Here is a 17,498-nt window from a genome sequence, read left to right as displayed (position 1 = left end):
TGTTAAACCCAAGGAACAACCTATGTCACTATAGGAATAAACAATGGGAAGGCTCTGCTTGGGAAACGTAACGGTAAGCACGTAAGACGTCGCAGGCTTCCCTACATCACACATTACGACAAAGAAAATAAAACGGCTAGGCGAATATTACTATTGGTAAAGGGCAACTGTCAATTTAGATATTGCGTACAACACTCGCAACGCATTCCCAGATTCCCTAGGAAATTCATGAGTGTCGTCAGTTTTCAATGTATATACCAAGCACGACTCACACCTACAGAAAAAAATTGAGTGAATCTCGTTCATTTTGGTTTCGTTCTTTATTCCATATCCGCAATCTTAGCCTATGGTCTATTTCTGTATTAGTTTTTTTTTAAGCGGGTAATCTACTAGTTGTGATTTATGAACTTAAATGTACAAGACGTCTCGCGCTGTACATGGTTTTATGCTAAGAAGCTTGGAGGTCAGCACAGAAAATGTAGTACTTAGCTCTTATCTTCTGCTCAAGAAGACATCAGAAAGAATGACTGGACATAAATCGGAAAAGTTAACCGTTATTTCGTTAGATAAATAAATGCGTTCGCAATTTTTTGTTTTTGTTCTGGTAATGGTGAGGTGATAATCTACGCTTACTAAACTTCGGTACATTTGAGCTGCTCTAGACCCAGACTCGAACCGCATTTGATTCTGCACCAAGAGCCAGCGGTCTGAAGTAATACTCAACTACGGTATAAGATATCACACTTGCAAGTTATTTGAATTGTTTTTTGCGTTTTGTTTCGAACTTTTTCTTCGGTTTTTCTCGGATCCACAGGACTGACCCATGGCCCGACTTAGAGTCTAGCAATTCTTTGCCCATCTGTTAGCCACGTGCCAAATTAAAAAATATGGGTTATACGTTGCAAACGCTTTGAATCTGGTGATTTTTTACTGGTTATTTTAGAAAGCGAACATGGAGCGCTAAAGGATATCACGTTCTGTGTTAAAAACAAGATCAAGGACCGCGTTATTAGTCGATACTGAAATATCAGGGAACCAATATGTTTCTTGATAAATGAGAACTTTAAAGACAGCACTCTTTCTCACGAAGCATGGCCATCCTGTAGTTTTTAAAAGAGGTTGATGTGTCACATGGTTCATCTCATAACTACAAAATTAATTTTGAGAAAAGATATCAGCAACTGCAACAGAGGAACTTCGATGTACTCTAAGAGAATCTAGATTTGGGGAGACGTGTACGTAAGTCGAACCGTAGGTACAGTTGTCTAAGCACTGAACCCAGACCGAAAAAACTGATTAAACGCCAACTCTTCATCCGCTCCGCAAACTTTCTCGGTATAAAGCGTCTAGTAGTTTTGTCTCAGATACTATTAAAAACTTTCATAAGGTTACTGAAACTGAAATGTTATAACCACAAATTTTTAACCACTAAAATGCACTGGCTCGCACATCGGTACTTTCATCACATTATGCTGGTTTTGTGTCAACCCCTTGTATTAATTTATATGATTCCTCTTAAAGGTGATAAAGCGCTTTAACGGACTGAGGTAAATTCCTATGATCAAAATTCACCTTTGCTGTAGTGAACTACTGAGATGATCCAGGTAATTTTTGGGTACTACTAAGGTAAATGCTGAATACTCTGCAGACCTTTTCTAAAAGGTAAAAAGAATTTAAGCTCACATCGGGCCACACAAGTCTTAAATTTCTACCTATAATTATTACAACTTCATTAGCAATTTAAGTGAAAACAAAGTGGATGAAATTGATCTTATTAAGTTAGTTCTTTATTGTCTTAGTTCTAGGTACAGTGAAGATATCGTACGGTTCATGTAACATATATATGTTATATAGATATATATATATGGTACTTTTTACGGGTGCGTATGATTGGGGAGGAACACGAGATGCTTCGGTGTTTACGCCTGGTCGCTTAATTTGTATAATATTTACAAGGCAGTTGGTCAGGACCAAAGCGATGCTCAAGTCAAGCATCACCGGTGGCGGTTTCTGTGGTACACAAATTTGCTTGCTTTGTTTTCTTTAATCTAGTTTTCAGGCGTGCAATGGTATAACACAAGTTCCTTTGTTGATAACAATATTAGTACGTCCAACGTAGGTTTTAGGATAATGACGTCACCCAAAATCCTTTGTCGTCCCTATTAGTTACGATAATGGCGCTACCCAAAGCCCTTCTGTCTTCTCATTGTTGTTTATCAAACTATCGTCTGCTTCGTTCGAATTACTACCGCCCCGCACTTACCTGTCCGCAACTTCCTGCCCGATGATATTTCTCCGCCATACCCACGAGAGACTAACGTATCTCTACGGTAGGTACCGCGGTGCTACTATGCACAGCATGAAATGATAATTTATTCGCTTTTAAAACTAAAATAAGACCCGCGGCCCACTGGTTCTTGTGTTAGGTCACAATTTTCCGCAATTAATCGAACCTCTTGCGGGTATTGAACGTATTGAAACCACCACTTTTCATTCCGAATCCTCCCTTCATACCACCCGCCGAACCGAATCGGTTTCCTCCACCGAAACCTCGACTGGCCCCGCCATAGCCGTAACGAGAGTAATTGTTACGAGCGCCGCCACTTCCCCAGCGGGCCATCTCCACAAGCTTGGGATTGACATCCTGCTTCGCTTCTTTAAGCACTTCTACGAGATCACGTGCCTGCTTCGAGTCTTTCTTGGTGAACATCGTGTACGCGGTGCCTGCAACAGACAAGTAGATTTGATCGTCACATAGGGTCGAGCATTTGAAAAATCATCTTGCGACGTTTTTTGAAGCCATTTTCAGCAGAATTTACTTTTAGGCAAACTATCGAAATGTTAAGCTTCTTACAAGTTTTCATGATTGGCTATTCTCCTCACATGTTGTTAATGCTTTTTTATGGCTTACCATTTTTGTTGGACCTTGCCGTACGTCCAATGCGGTGAATGTAGTCTTCCGAGTTATTCGGATAGTCGTAGTTAACGACATAGGCGATGTCATCCACATCTATAACAAAAAAAGCATTAACACCCAATCTACAACGCAAACCCCCTCGATATCCCCTTTCCAATAGATACACAGCTCACGATGCGGCACTATCTTCCGAAACAAAGAAGTATAAGTCTCCCTCGCTCACCCTTACGCACATAAATATGCCAGGCCATAATACAAGCCACTACAAGGGTCAGTGTTGCACCTAGTCACCATATGCTTTCCAGTGACGAGGACCTTACCATCCCTCCGTACAATGGCACACATTTTGAGAGCAAGGAAAACTTCCTCAGCCGAAACGCCGCTAGATTGCCGCCATTTCTGTCGAAAGCGTTTCTAGAGCGGCGCTTTGACTTAGGAAAGTGACGCTCGATATGAGAGAGTGAGAGAGACCCGCGCGAGTCCGTCGACCCTCTTCCCCCCTGCGTGCGACGGACGACTCCAGCCTTCGACCGCCCCCTACAATCGCAGCTCCTGCATTCCAACTCTGGTAGTGAGAAGATGTACTACTGATTATCTTCACGGATTTGTCCAAGAAACTGTCGTTCAGACAGGCCACTGTCTCAGGCAGTGGCGCGGTCTCCGACTGAACTCCCACATCTCCGAATCGGACCCGACTTGTCGACCTGCTACTCCGATCCTCTCCAGTTTCTCAGCTTTCTTCGGGATCGGGATAACTTCGTGCGATAGCATCTAACCGTCTGTTTCGAACACGTTACTCCATACCAGCGATTATGATTACCATGGCGGCGTCCGTTACAGAGTTGATACGCAGAAGGAAGCGATAAGGTAACTAGCCACTTCACGAGAAACATCGATTGTAACAACAGCCATCCAGTACCCACAACAGTCCACATCAATATATCCCTCATAGGTCGCCTAGGTTTTTCGTAGTTTCGTGTCTATATCTTCGTTGCCAACGGCGACCCCTCCTTTCACGGACTGCAGGCACACGGGAAGATCACAGGCTTAACAGGCAACAGGCATCAGCTGTACTAAAGCCATACCCAGAAAAGATAACCCAGAAAGGCAACCAAAAGGAGCACTGTTATGAGGAATAGGCATTTCGTAACCAAACAGCAGACCCATTATTTAGTTCACCAGTGACTACCATAGAGCAGAGGGAACACGCTCACTGAATAGGTTCATCCAAAATATCAACTTGTCAATGGAGAGTATCACCTTTTTGGCATATAGCGCTTATATTCAAAACGTAGTAGTCTTAATCGCTCCGTCGCCATCTACCCCCTACTAAATTCGTACGGGGCCACCTTGATCCGAGTGCTGCTGATGCTTACCGATGTTTCCTATCGTGGTGACAATTAGCGAGTCAGATAATTCTCGAATCGTATTGTCTGTCGACAAGCTGTCGTCGTCAGCCCGATATTTAGCCCCGTTAGGACTAGTTGACGACGCAGCACGCAAGAGCGAACGGGTTCCGCCGATCCTTTCGGAAGGGCTACCGGAGTGCCGCTTCAAGTGCCGGACCAGTAGCCGGGCGCCAAGCGATCCTCGACTGCGCCGGCCACTGTCCTAACCCCATACTTACCCAAACCGCGGGCAGCCACGTCTGTGGCTACCAACACTTCCAGACGGCCAGAACGGAATTCTGTAAATACACAACAATGATATAGATGCACGTTAGTAAATAAACTCTCATTGAATATATATCTGCCAGCTTTAGATACACTATATTTAGGTGTAAACAAAAAGAGTGACTCAGTGATAGTACCACAATAGAATGTCAAAATAGCTCTCGTGATCTGAGAGGTACTCTAAGCCACTTACGATAGAGGATCTTGTCCCTCTGCGCCTGATTTTTGTCTCCATGAATGGCTTGACAGTTAATCCTCTCTTTCCACATATACGAGGCCAAGTCATCAGCTGCTCGCTTGGTCGAGGTGAAGACCAGGGTTTTCCGGCTTCCACCTGCCTTTTGGATATCACTGAAAAAGTCCATTAGCTTACGAGTCTTATCATGCTCGTCAACCACGTCTACGATCTGGTGGATACGGTGATTCGCGGACAACGCTAAAGAACCGATGTTAATCTGTGCGAAATTTGTTAGTAAATCCGATGCAAGACCCTGAACTTCTTTGGGCCACGTGGCGCTCCACATCAGGGTCTGACGGTCCGGTCGAATTTGGCTAACAATCTGACGAATCTGCGGCTCAAAACCCATATCAAGCATACGATCGGCTTCGTCCAGAACAAGGTAAGTGCATCGACGAAGGTTAGTTGTACCCGATTGAAGGAAGTCTATAAGACGACCAGGCGTAGCGACGCAGATCTCGACACCTCGTCGCAAATCGCCAGCCTGGGGACCACGTTGCGCTCCACCAAATACACAGGTGGAGCGAAGACGTGAATCCCGGCCAAACTCGGCTGCTACCTGTTGGATCTGCTGGGCCAATTCGCGGGTCGGGGCCAAGACGAGGACAATAGGGCCATCGCCCCTTTGCAGACGTGGCTGGTTGTTCACGTGGATAATGGCAGGTAGCATAAAACCGAGTGTCTTGCCCGATCCCGTTTGCGCAATAGCCACCATATCACGGCCTTGCAGTGCGATAGGCCAACCCTGTGCTTGAATCACAGTTGGATTCTCATATTTCTGATTCTTGACAGCATGCGCCACATAGCTGGGCAGCTGTGCTTCGCCGAACGTACAGATCGGATTAGGAATTTTCTGTCCTCCTGTCCTCATGATTGTCAGCTCGTGCTTATCGCGCCACATACGAACTTCATGTTCACTCCGAGCAGCTGTCGTTGGATGTTCCCGATAGAAATTGCGGGAGAAATCTTCAAGCTTTTCACGGGACCAGTCGACCGCCGTAAGGAATTTGTTCTCATTCCCCCATCTATTGGCACCAATACCCCCTCGGGCACCGCCACTATCCCGAGAACCTCCATAGGACAGCCGGGAGCCCCCGCCATAGCCAAAGGACCTAGAGCTGCAATTGAGAGGACCGAGATTAATCGTCATTAACCTAGACAGACGGCTGACTGAAAATGTATTAGTAACCAACGGTGGCTACGCGACAAAATTCAGTTTAATTTCTACACTACAATAAGACTTAACTGCGCATGCGACTTCATTGTTGTTAATGGGTGGTCAAGCCCTAAGTTAAATCAGCTAGTATAAGCCAGAGCACTACATTACATTACTACATACACAACTGGGTGTTTTATCAGCTATAGAATAGAGCACAAAGAGCCCGTTCGTCGACAAAGGTAAAACGTGTAAGTATTGTAAGCGCAACTACTATTTCCTGCATTATTAGCTTACTTCGTTTACTAAATGAAAATAATTTATTTCAGTTCTCTTGTGTTGTACTGTCTGCAACAACTTACTACCAATTTTTGCCGGATCCTTAGGAAACGTATAACAATCTAACGCGAACTGTTTTCTTAGCCGAACACAAGTTTTATGTTTAATATTTTAAATTCTAAACAAAACTCTTGAAATACATTTCATCATATAAAGTCAGCCTCAGCCAAAATCAATCCAACTCATTTTTGCCACGCGCACATATATGAGTGAGTCATTCAGGAACAGCAATCGTGCTACCGGGCCTGTAATTCCGGGCAGGAAACATAATGCAAATGAAGATCTGTTCACTATTTCTTGCACAGCATTGTTCATTTAACTTTGGTTCAGCATATGGACTATTAATGTCCACAACGAATTTAATGGTGCTGCTTGACTTGCACTTGAATATTAGAACGTTCGAGCGTGGCACGAGGAAGCTCAGTGAAATGTAAACGTAACGTGTTTGTATGGTGCTGCATGTATTATAAGCCACTAGTAACTACAACCGTAACAACAGAGCGTAATGTTAAATCAAGCTTTAATGTTACCAAACAATGATGTTCAACTCAATTCAGCGGGAGTAGGTTCGGGTTTTATTGATCGGGGAAGTGTCCCTATTTTGAGAGTCTAGCAAAGCTATCGACCACGAGATTATCTACGCCTAACAGAGCGCCTAGCAACCAACCGTCAGTTTGTAGAAACGAGTGATAAGAGAAATTTGTAAACAGTGAGACATACCTTACATTAGATCCGTACGTCATACTGATCACCGGTGAGTTCGTATGATTCGCTCAAAGATTACAAGGATTGTCAAACACATCAACGAAAAACCTACCACTGTATGCTGACAAAAGTCTCGCTACTGTGACTGTGTCTGCCTACAGCGAGCACGAAACCGATCCAAGATGGCGACTGGCCCAACACTGATGCTTAATGGGGACGCGGGAAAATTTAAAATAGCAATTTCACGGTGGCTACAATCATATATCAACAGTATTTTGGTGATATTTCTCATGTTCACGTATCGTTTTTAACGAATTGTCAAAATTGACACACGACGAATTGATGCCTTGAAACTAGCTTATTGTTTTTGTCAGACCCAACTCACGAAATAGCAAGATGTGCACATAATAGAATATAGACGGCGCCAGGGTGCACAGCCCGCGAACAGCGTCGCTGCCGTTATCAAAGTGTCGCAAAAAGTTAAGCTGAAGCAAATGCAAAAAACAGCTGGGACGTGTTAAGCATATGAAGTCATATTGCAAGCATTTACAAGAAGACAGCAGTACCAGAGATTTTGTGTGCACTGTGGCTATTTATAGGAATTAACTTGGTTTCCAAACTAGTTCACATGTTCGGTGAATGGATCGTCTACATAAACAGCAAACTGAAACCATGACGCCGGAGGAACAAGAACGAGATCTTGTAGAACGCGAATTAGCCGAATATGTGAAACGCTACTTCAAAGGAGCACTGTAAGATTTTTTTGTTTAGGTTTTATGTCAATGCATGAAGCACGCCCGGTCGGTGGAGTTGATCGCTCTCTAATTTAATAATAATAGTGTATAGTTCTTGAGCATCTCTCTAATTTCTCAAACTTTCCGTTTTTCGTTATGCTTCGTATATTACGCGCAGCAAACGGCGACTAAAAGAGCCGAGGACTGACTTTGAGCATACGATTCTTTAGTCATTTATTTTACGCATGAGATCATATGCCTCGTTCAATCATGCTACACACAAGAAACCCGCCAAATTTAAATCTTAGACCTATAATAGGATTGAAGTGCCAAAAATGAAAGGCGTAAAAACTCCATGGACCCGTTCACATAATTATTTATTATTGCAACGCTTATAATATAGGGTACTCAATCTTACTGGTGATTTTTTGTAGCGGGCAGTTTTCGTGTGCTACGAACAATTAAAGTGTGTAATAATACCATTCTCACTTAAAAAAGCCGCCATTGTTGCTGAAATATTACGGCGTTTTCCACAAATTATTAGTTGTATGCTGTTCGCTGTGTTGGGGCCAATTTGCGTGCATTCAGGCGCACATGCTGATTAAGTAAGTTCTAAAAGCCTTTTAAATAACTGGATTCGAATCCTTTGTTTGTTCGCCTGTTTTTTTATTACTCACAGTGCAAAGGCGACAGAGTTGACGGTGAAGAGTTCGCGCTCAAGACACGCAGTCGATATCCAGAATCTTGCTTCTCAACATTATGAAGAAGGTGTCCGCAAAAGCTTCGATGCTATACATAAGCTATTTAAAAGCGAAGGTCTTCTGGAACAAATGACGAAGTTAAGGGAGATGGACAAGCAACAAAAGCAGTTTAAAGGCACAACCGTAAGGTAAACCGCTAAATAATTCTTTAGTTAACATTATGAGATAGGCATAGATTATACGATTTTGCGAGGTGTATGTTATTATAATGCATAGTAATAGACTGTTATAGTTCTGTCAGATGGGCGGAAAGGTAAATATAAATATACTAACATTGTTCTGCAAGTAGCACGAGCTCAGGTCAGATAGTCGCGTCCAAAGTTCGATGGGAAACATTAACCTATTTAGGAAACTTCGGAAAACGGATCTGGTAGAACAAGCAATGTATAGCTAAATGGATGTTATCAATCTATTATCCGGTCTGACTCAGAAGAATGGGAATGTAGTTTTGGTATAATTGAATAATGAATTTTGTTATTATTACAAGCATTGATTGAAAATTAATCAGAAATAATTGACAAACCAAAAATAGTGAAATAATGCTAAAATGATGATTTAGGCTCACGTGTTGAACCTGCTGCAGACACGAAACGTTGTTGCGTAGTGGCCGAATTTCGAGAGCAATCGCTGTTATGATAACATGTGTTTGCTTAAGCAAATTGCAGGTTTGCCCCATATGTAGGCTTACAGAACCAGTTAATCTATGATACTGTGAAACTTAGTCGACGTTTGATTGTGCCTCCGAATTGTAGTGGCTCTCTAAAAATCTTATTGACTGTGTAATTTTTAGTCCGACAAATTAATGTCAACAAACCTCATTGCTTTCAGACGACCCACTGGCATCGCTTCGATAGATACTCAACTCTTGGTAGATGTGCTAAACACTGGTCTGTTACGTAAGGAACGTGAGATCTTAGAAGAGCTTAAACAGGAGCAGGACAAGCTTATTGATGAGCTAACAAATTTATCTCCAAGCTGATCACGAGAAAAAGTCGTTTTCCCGTTGTGCTGATTGAACGCTTTTGCTGGGAATCGTGGTTGGACGAATACCATCTCTCTGGAGTGGATTCGTATGTGCGTGTGGGAGAAGAAATAGCGGTTTCAGCGTCACGTATGGCGGAACAGCGAAGTTGGATACCGTGCTCGCTTTATAATTACCGTTTAAAAATTTCTTTGTTTCATTTACTATGACCATACGATGCTATGTTCCTTCCACGGTGAAATAATGAACGGAGGTGCTAGATATGCAGCTTGTATAAATTTATCATCTAGGCGAGTACACAAATGAATAGCTCTAAACGTATGTCGGCGATAGCGAAACGACAGCAGCTGAGCACATCGTAAAACATTTAGTATTTTCGGGAGCACGTGTATGAAGTAATATGTCTTGTTTGTGTTGCTTAACATGTGTATAAAGAGTAACTTCTAGTACAGCTTTTATCCGTATAAATCTGTGCAAAATGTTAGATTCAAATGTCTTTATTATTTTGCTATCATATATGATGGCCGTATGTGTAACATCAATTGGTCGTATAAGATTTAAAAAATTAACAACATTACAGAGAAATGTTATTTATTCCGTATAAAATACACCTTGAATATCTTCCTCACATTTAGGACAACAAAATTTTGCATTTGTATTATAGTAATCAATTTATTTTATACACTGCCATTGTGTCTTTGGGCATTTACAAGGCTTTTTATATACACAATACAATTCGATAAATCAGTGTGCTGAATTTTCTGTTCGTTATGTATGTGTTAATGGCCCCAAGTACTCACGTCACAGTCAGAAGTTGTGGATCAATACCACTTTCTCCTTTGTGCTGGTGCCAATCCACCTGTAAGCGCTAATATCGTAAGTTGCCTTCAGTTCAGATTGAACATTTTAGCAACACGGGCAGAGACGGAATAATTGATGATGCGTTTTATAAACAGTGGGTCGGTCTTCTGCCATTTGGGTATACTTATATTTTTTTTTACTATACTATATATCTAAAAATATTATTATTACTCCCTCGTGTCGTTATTATTGACCTTAGAGCAATAATTATAGTTATACTGTACGTCTATCTGAATATATATAGAGAAAGAGGGATTTTATACTGGGTAACTATTAGTATCTTTCTCTCCTTTCGGTTTCTCATTTGTTTGTGCTCGTCAGCGACTGTCGAGAGTAAGCGAAATATTCAAAGTTTACCTATTTAGATTATAATCATAAAATCCGCGTATCTCCCGCATTATTTAACTGTTTCATATTATTGTGCTACTTTCCTTAGAACAAACGAACTTTTCCCCACTTTTTTCTGCTTACGCAAAACATTGTGAAATCTTCCCAACATCTTTAGGAAGATATCAAATGCTATATGTTATTCTATGTCGACATAGGCCAAACGTTCAGACAGGTGTCAGACCTCGTCAATCCTGTTACATTTGTAACTTCTGTCTCGTATAACAGCGCGTTCGATTTATTAACCGTTAGGGGCTCCCCCTTCGATCTCTGACAAGCAGCAATAGCCCTAAATGTCGATTGCTTCAGAGCCGCCTTGGGGTGACATGCCCAGGCACTTACGCTTCGCCTTACAGGCAGGCAGGCACGTTATGTACAACGCTTGAGCCATGATCAGATGTAATAGTAACAACGACCATAGATGAGATGTGCCATGACGGATGAACAATTGTCAACGATACAAAGGTCATACGTGAGTTCGTGCAGATAAGGCAGATAACATACTACACCAGCGCGTCTGTTTATAGAATTTTCTCTCAAGGTTGGCTTGACAAGTAAAGGACTCTAAAGCCTTTTCAATAATAAGCAACGTTCGTCAAAGGCTCTTTTTGTGTCACAAACTCTGCGTCCCCGCGTATTTACCCTTCCTTATAGATGCTTCGTAGATATAAAAGACGTTACTTTCCCGGTTATTGAAAATGCCGGTCGGATGCTGTTGTGACTTGTTTTTTCGCTTAATTGTTTCAACTAGCGGTACTTTACAATCGATGGTGAGGTTTGATTAAATATTTAATATCTGACCAAAGGGTTCACCGCCACAGCTTTAGGCCGATTACGACAGCGATCATATTTTTACAAAATAGCTCGAAGGCCTCACCCCAATTGATTTCCACTATATCGATGTTGATTGTCAATGGATAATACACTCGATATGAATGTGAACAATGGAATGGTGCTTTCTTCGTCAGTGTGTTTTATTATAATGATGGTGATGATTATAGTCAGTGTAATGGTCTCTTTTGCGAAAGTTCTCTTCATTGAGATGTGGGAGTGGCAAGATGGTCGATCTCACGTTGTGCTTTTGATACCGATGTTTTAGCTTTCGGGGTTCGCTCGCCAGTATCTTTAGCGAACATCTTCATCTTCTCTTGGAAGGTCAATTTTTCGGGGCCTTGGGGATTGCTTTCCTTCTGACTCTGCTTTGCATTGATGATCCGCTGCCGGGGATCCCTGCAAATTGAGTCGATATTTTATAAGGGTATTTCAATCTTACTTTAACAAAAGTAAATTCGTAGATTTTAATAGTTATTAAGAATTATTAAGAAGATTAGGAATAATAATAACAATAATATACAAGTTTCAATTTAAATGGAAGGAACCTTTATATGGAATCGCGATTGTTTGGGTTCTTTCTATTTTGAGTGAATTATTTATTTGAACGGCTAACAATAGTTTCTCGTAAACAAAAGCCAGAACGTCTTACTGATTCACACCTGTACACTTCCTGGCTTCCAATGACCCCAGGCGCCTGTGGGCTGAAGGTAAGTTGAGGTTGATTGAGCACTTCATCTATATCTTCGAGTGTGTACTTCTCTGCTCTCTCGTTCTCACTTCCAGCTACTTTACCATTCAAACCGTCGGTCTGCAGTGTTTGTCCACCGCTCGCAGGATGTTGTTGTTGTTGTTGTGGCTCGCTTTGTAAAGCAATCTGTTGTTGTTGTTGCTGCTGCTGCTGCTGCTGCTGTTGTTGTAAATGTTGCATATGTTCCATGTGTTCCATTTGCATAGCCATCTGACGATGATAATCTTCGCTTTCAATCATCTGTTCGTCATCTTCGTCCTCGTCGTAATAGTCATCCTGACAAAATGCATTCAATGTTAGCGATTGTCAATTAGCCTACAAATACTTTTCTTAGTAACTTCCTGTCATCTCAGTATTTCAGCACTGATGGTTATCAGAACCTCAGGTAGAACAAGTCTATTTTTTTTACAAAATAGCGACACAGTCAGCAACACTGAGTACGTTTCTAGATAAAGATTTTCACCGATAAGGATTTCCTGAGTTTAGAGACTTTGACCGTGTAATCTACATCGTCTAACTCTCATTACGCATTTAGTTATCTTCTACACTTAAATGTATAATTATTATGTAAATCTGTCTACTCGGATTATCTATTGTACATTAGTATCACACACCTCATAGTTATCGTAGGAGACTTCTGTGTGCGTCTCGTGGAAGGAGACCTTCTTCTTTGCCGGAGGCTTCACCGGTGCTTCTCCCTCGTTGTTATTATTGTTGCTATTGTTATTACTACCACTGCTATCGTTATTGTTTATAGTTGGCTGTTTTAGGTTGCCCTTGCTTGGACTGCTTGATACTCCTGTAAGGAAATTGCAAACGAACATTTATTCAACGAATATATAACTGATTTGATTAACATTATCGATCAAGATATATAAATATGATAAGTTTACCTTTTTACTTCAATATACTAACATGATAAATATACGAAAAAACAAATCATGCATATCATAGCAGGCCACAGTGGACTGTTTAAACTAACTGTTTTTTTATCAGCTAAAAAGTGTATTTTTCCAACAGATTGATTTTGCACCTCCTGAAAATAGATCGTTCCGTATATAGTTTATGGGTTCGTGGAATTTCGATAAGCCGTTTTCATCAGGTGATTTTTTTCGCGTACCATTCGAATTTTTGAGCACCGACTGAAGTGGGGCGGATCCATGGTTGTTTGTCACGCCTGATTCGGTTGTCGCTATCGTGGTCGCGTTCACGTCATGACTGTTGTCGTTTAATGGAGTTGACCCGTCAAGGGGCGGCGGTGGTGACTTGGGTAAAGGTGGTGGTTCGTCCTCGGGGTCCGCCAACGCAACACTGTCCAGTCGTACTGTCGCATCCTGAAATAGTCATATAACGAAAGAAAGAAAAACAAATAGTTCAGCTTTTTAAGTTTAAGCCTCGAATTAGAAGAAACAAGCCCAAATGCTCTCATTCAAACATGTTATACTGCCGAAACGGTGGTACCATCATCACCGATCGATGTATTATGTACTCGTACAACGAATGGACACATTTTGCCTGTTCATTTGTGTGGTATATACAGTAGTGGCGTACGTAATACACACGAACGAATTCTCCTCCAATGAACTAACCTCAAGCTGCTTCTGTTGCGTTTCCCGTTCCTTGATTTCTTTTGCACGTTCCCGCTCACGCTGCTGCTGCTGCTTCTCCCTTTCAACTTGTTGTTGCTGCTGGTGTGTTTGTTGTTGCAGATGCTGTTGTCTTGCTTTGTCGATGTTTTCCTGGATTTGGACGATTCGTTCGACGTCGTTCCGCCTTGTGTCCTCTTCGTCATCATCTTCATCGCCTTCATCAGCTCGTCGACGGAACTCCCTTTCGAGTCGAAGGCACCGCAGCCGGTCTTCTTGTTTCTCGTCTCTTGAGGGCAGGGCTTCCAGCTCGTCAATCTCCATGTCGATGCCTCGAAGGATCTCCTCAAGGCGCTCACGTTCGCGGCGTTCCTTCTCCTCACGTGCGGTCTTACCTAGGATGCCATTAGGGGCCAAGGGCATTACCTGCGCGATGCTTTCAAAGCGATCCCTGATCTCAACTTTGCGTGTCGAAGTCTGCTGTTGTTCGTGACCCGATCGACTCGAGCTACTGCTGCTACTGACAAGCGTTTCCGGTCGCTCTAATTGTTGCTTCTCTCGAAATTGTCGCCTGTTGACTTCCTCTCGGATCTCGTCCACCTTGGCCTCCGCACGCATTTGATTTGGGCTTTGGCTGGTTGAGGAATGGCGTACGGAACTCTCGCTGGTGGCATGCCGCAGCGAACTGTCCTGGCTAGTTTGCCGCACCGTATCCATAATCGAAGTCTCCTGCCATTGCGATGCTTTCGTGCTCTGTCGTGACGGTGAGTGTACTCGAGGATTCGGTGGGATATGGTTCTGATAATGTGGGGGCACTAGGCCGTTCGGTGTGCGTTGTTGAGAATGTTGTGGAGTTGGCATTTGTGCTACCTGTGCAGGTGTGTACTGCGATGGCGGAATCGGCATTAAATGATTCTCATATGGTGGGTTTTGGCCCATCTGATCAGCGTAGTTGCCGTGCTGGGGCTTGAGGGGCGCGTTTTGCTGACCTGCGTGAGGCTGTGGTTGATATTGACCATAGATGGCGCTCGGGTGCATGGTAGCAGCAGGCTGTGCAGGCTTACCAGGTATTTGCATTCCGTGCGGGTATATCTGTGGACCCTTCGACGGCCCGTACTGACCCTGAGGACCATATTGACCCATGGGCTGTTGCTGTTGCTGTGACTGTTGTGGCCCATGACGCTGGTGACTCATAAACTGTTGTTGCGGCCCGTGCGTGTTTTGATGCTGTGTCTTGTGCTGATATATCGAGATATTCTGGTAAACGGATTCGCCAAGATCGTAATCGCCGCTTCGTCGAGGTTGCTGATGAACACCGGGAGGCGGTTTCGGGCCAACAACCGGCGGAGCGTTGACCATACCCGACCGTACGGGCCCGAGCGGTGGTCCCATAGATGGTGAATTAGCTCCTATTAACTGTTGTTGCCCTACCGATTGATTGGGTATAGGATGCTGTTCGTAGTGGTTCGACAAAGAAGATACGCTCGCGGCACGCGCCCCATCATGGCCAAGCGGCTGGGGATAGGCCTGCTGCTGTTGGGACGAATAGGCGTGTGCACTTAACGGCTGGCCACCTTGTGCGTAATTCAGCTGCGGCACTGATTTACTTTCGTGTATCCGCTGTCCTATTTGTGCGTGCTGTTGCTGATGTATCGACATATTCGGCAACGTGTGAGCGCTGTTTGGATAGTCAACTCTTGACGGGGCATCTCGGTCGCTCAGGCGGCGAATGCTTTCGCGACTATTATTTGGATCACTCTGTGTCATCGGCGACTGTTGAAGTAGATTTGCCAGTCCATGGAGAATGGCTCCCTGTTTTGCTACATCAAGACGGACGACGTCGCCGGTTCGCATCATCAGTTGGGCGGCCATATCTTGGCTAATACCGCTAAGCGAGTTGCCGTCAACCTTCAAGAGATGGTCGCCAGCTTGTAGACGACCGTCCTGGTCTGCCGCTCCCCCCGGAACGATACTTTTCACATAGATGCCAAGCTGCTCCTGGCCATAACCCCTTGCTGCAATAATTGACAAGCCCATCGATTTGTTAAGTTTTTTCAGATATAGAGTACAAATCTCAGGTTGTTGCATTGGTCGTACAGGCTGGCCTTGTGGAGGCTCCCTTATGGTCCTGGCTTGAGGCCCCGCCTGCTGCTGTTGTTGCTGAATGGGCTGCGGATGAGGTGGCGGCTGATTGTAAATCGATTCCTCATTATTATTTTGTGCTTCTCGAGCGAACGAATTATTTCTTATGTGTATGTCCTGGTCCGCCATATAAATAGTCCAAAGGCCGATAGACGTAGGTTGTAGCGTAAGTCTGCAGAGACCCGCATTGGTGAGCGGGGCAAGAAACTCTGTGAGACCCTGCGGAACTCCTTGGATCACTTCGCAGGTGTAGCCATCCTCTGGAAGCAGGAAAGGTAGTTGTAAATTGGGATCTTCCTGTAAACGGACATCTTGTTCAGGGCTCGCTGCTTCCCTAGATTCTGCCATTGTGCACACTTGTTCGATAAACGCTGGCGACAGTGGGGGCTCTCCGCTTTCCGTATCGACGCGGTATTTCTCAAGCATGGCCCGCAGCTGAAGTGAGTTCAATTTGAAACATGTCTGAACCAAATCGACAGCGTTCTCTTGAGATTTGTGCGTCTGCAACAGATGGGCTGCTTGGATAATTAAACTGAGATGGCAATCAGCGGCCAATTCTAAGCCTTGTTTCTCGGCCCATTTAACTACCTTAGAGAGGCGGCGTTTCAGGCATGAACCCCAGAGGCTGTGACACATGTTGTGTTGCGTCGAGCCTTTCATCGCAGACTTAATGGTGGCATTGAAAAGCCACATATTAAGAAAATGAAATAGTTGTGAGAACAGCTGAATGGTCAAGGCAGCGTTGACGCGACAACGTCTCAATAATGTCATGCTACCAGCAAGCACGTTGACAACATCGGCGATGGCACCGTCCACATCGTTTACATCGGTCGGATTTCGGATAAACGGCGGTAATGCGGCATCAAGATCAGCCTGCAGGCAGCTAGCAAGACCGCCGAAGCACATCTGCACGCTTTCGCCTAACATATCTTGAGCATCCAGCGTGTACGCAGACAAATGGCGATCGTTTTTGAGGAAGTGGAGCAATTCCGAGGCGTTAGCTAGCCAGAAAGATAAACAATGGACGCGATGTTGCGCCATGGGCGCGGAATTCGGTGGCGGCATTGTACACCGTTCCTCAACGGCACGCTGGATCAGCCGCGCCACTTGATCGACGACGCCGGTCAGAAGGACGGCACGTTCATTAGGCGAGCATTCCGGTCGGAAATGCGTGGATGCCCGGTACCGGGCAGCCATATATAGAGCGTATGTAGGCGACAGTTTAAATTGGACTTGTGCAGGATCTAGCCGAGTGATGACGCTGTCCAAAAACACGTTCTCATCTGTGAACGATAAGAAAAATGCACGACTTGAGGATAGACAGTACAAAACGAAGTTTAAAAACAGTCAGTACAAGTGAAAACAGAGAAACAAAGTTAAATCACTTGTTACGCGGGGGACCAACTAAAGCTGGTATATATTTCTATTTGTGAAC

At 43.8% G+C, this 17,498-nt stretch overlaps 3 protein-coding genes across 7 annotated transcripts in view; 1 reads left to right on the top strand and 2 right to left on the bottom strand.

Moving 5' to 3' along the window:
* Positions 1–1,760: 1,760 nt before the first annotated feature.
* On the bottom strand, positions 1,761–7,212 carry LOC111245571 (uncharacterized). Its single transcript, XM_022794090.2, has 5 exons — positions 7,044–7,212; positions 4,784–5,946; positions 4,545–4,604; positions 2,912–3,010; positions 1,761–2,724 (listed from the first exon to the last, which is right to left on the bottom strand). The coding sequence occupies exons 1-5, from the start codon at positions 7,064–7,066 to the stop codon at positions 2,444–2,446; spliced, it is 1,626 nt and encodes a 541-aa protein (XP_022649825.1). The 5' UTR covers positions 7,067–7,212; the 3' UTR covers positions 1,761–2,443.
* A 166-nt stretch (positions 7,213–7,378) lies between these two features.
* LOC111245572 (uncharacterized) lies at positions 7,379–9,989 on the top strand. Its single transcript, XM_022794091.2, has 3 exons — positions 7,379–7,780; positions 8,442–8,651; positions 9,352–9,989. Exons 1-3 carry the CDS (start codon positions 7,668–7,670, stop codon positions 9,500–9,502), a joined length of 474 nt encoding a protein of 157 aa, XP_022649826.1. The 5' UTR covers positions 7,379–7,667; the 3' UTR covers positions 9,503–9,989.
* Positions 9,990–10,150: 161 nt separating this feature from the next.
* cno (adherens junction formation factor afadin) overlaps positions 10,151–17,498 on the bottom strand; it is a 68,120-nt gene continuing 60,772 nt past the window's right edge. For 4 of the 5 annotated variants that reach the window (XM_022794086.2, XM_022794087.2, XM_022794088.2 and 1 more), the window contains 5 exons: positions 13,925–17,346; positions 13,456–13,669; positions 12,950–13,134; positions 12,247–12,611; positions 10,151–11,983 (listed from right to left, as the gene is read on the bottom strand). In XM_022794086.2, coding sequence (XP_022649821.1) covers positions 11,788–11,983; positions 12,247–12,611; positions 12,950–13,134; positions 13,456–13,669; positions 13,925–17,346 — 4,382 coding nt within the window. In that variant the 3' untranslated portion in view covers positions 10,151–11,787. Of the gene's footprint in view, positions 11,984–12,236; positions 12,612–12,949; positions 13,135–13,455; positions 13,670–13,924; positions 17,347–17,498 lie in introns of all 5 variants that reach the window. The other variant, XM_086981967.1, reaches the window with a different exon arrangement.

The sequence above is a fragment of the Varroa destructor genome, unplaced genomic scaffold (assembly GCF_002443255.2).
Source record: "Varroa destructor unplaced genomic scaffold, Vdes_3.0 BEIS01000002.1, whole genome shotgun sequence".
NCBI classification, from domain to species: domain Eukaryota; kingdom Metazoa; phylum Arthropoda; class Arachnida; order Mesostigmata; family Varroidae; genus Varroa; species Varroa destructor.
Note: the sequence above shows the minus strand (reverse complement) of the source record. Positions and strands in the feature narration are given on the sequence as shown.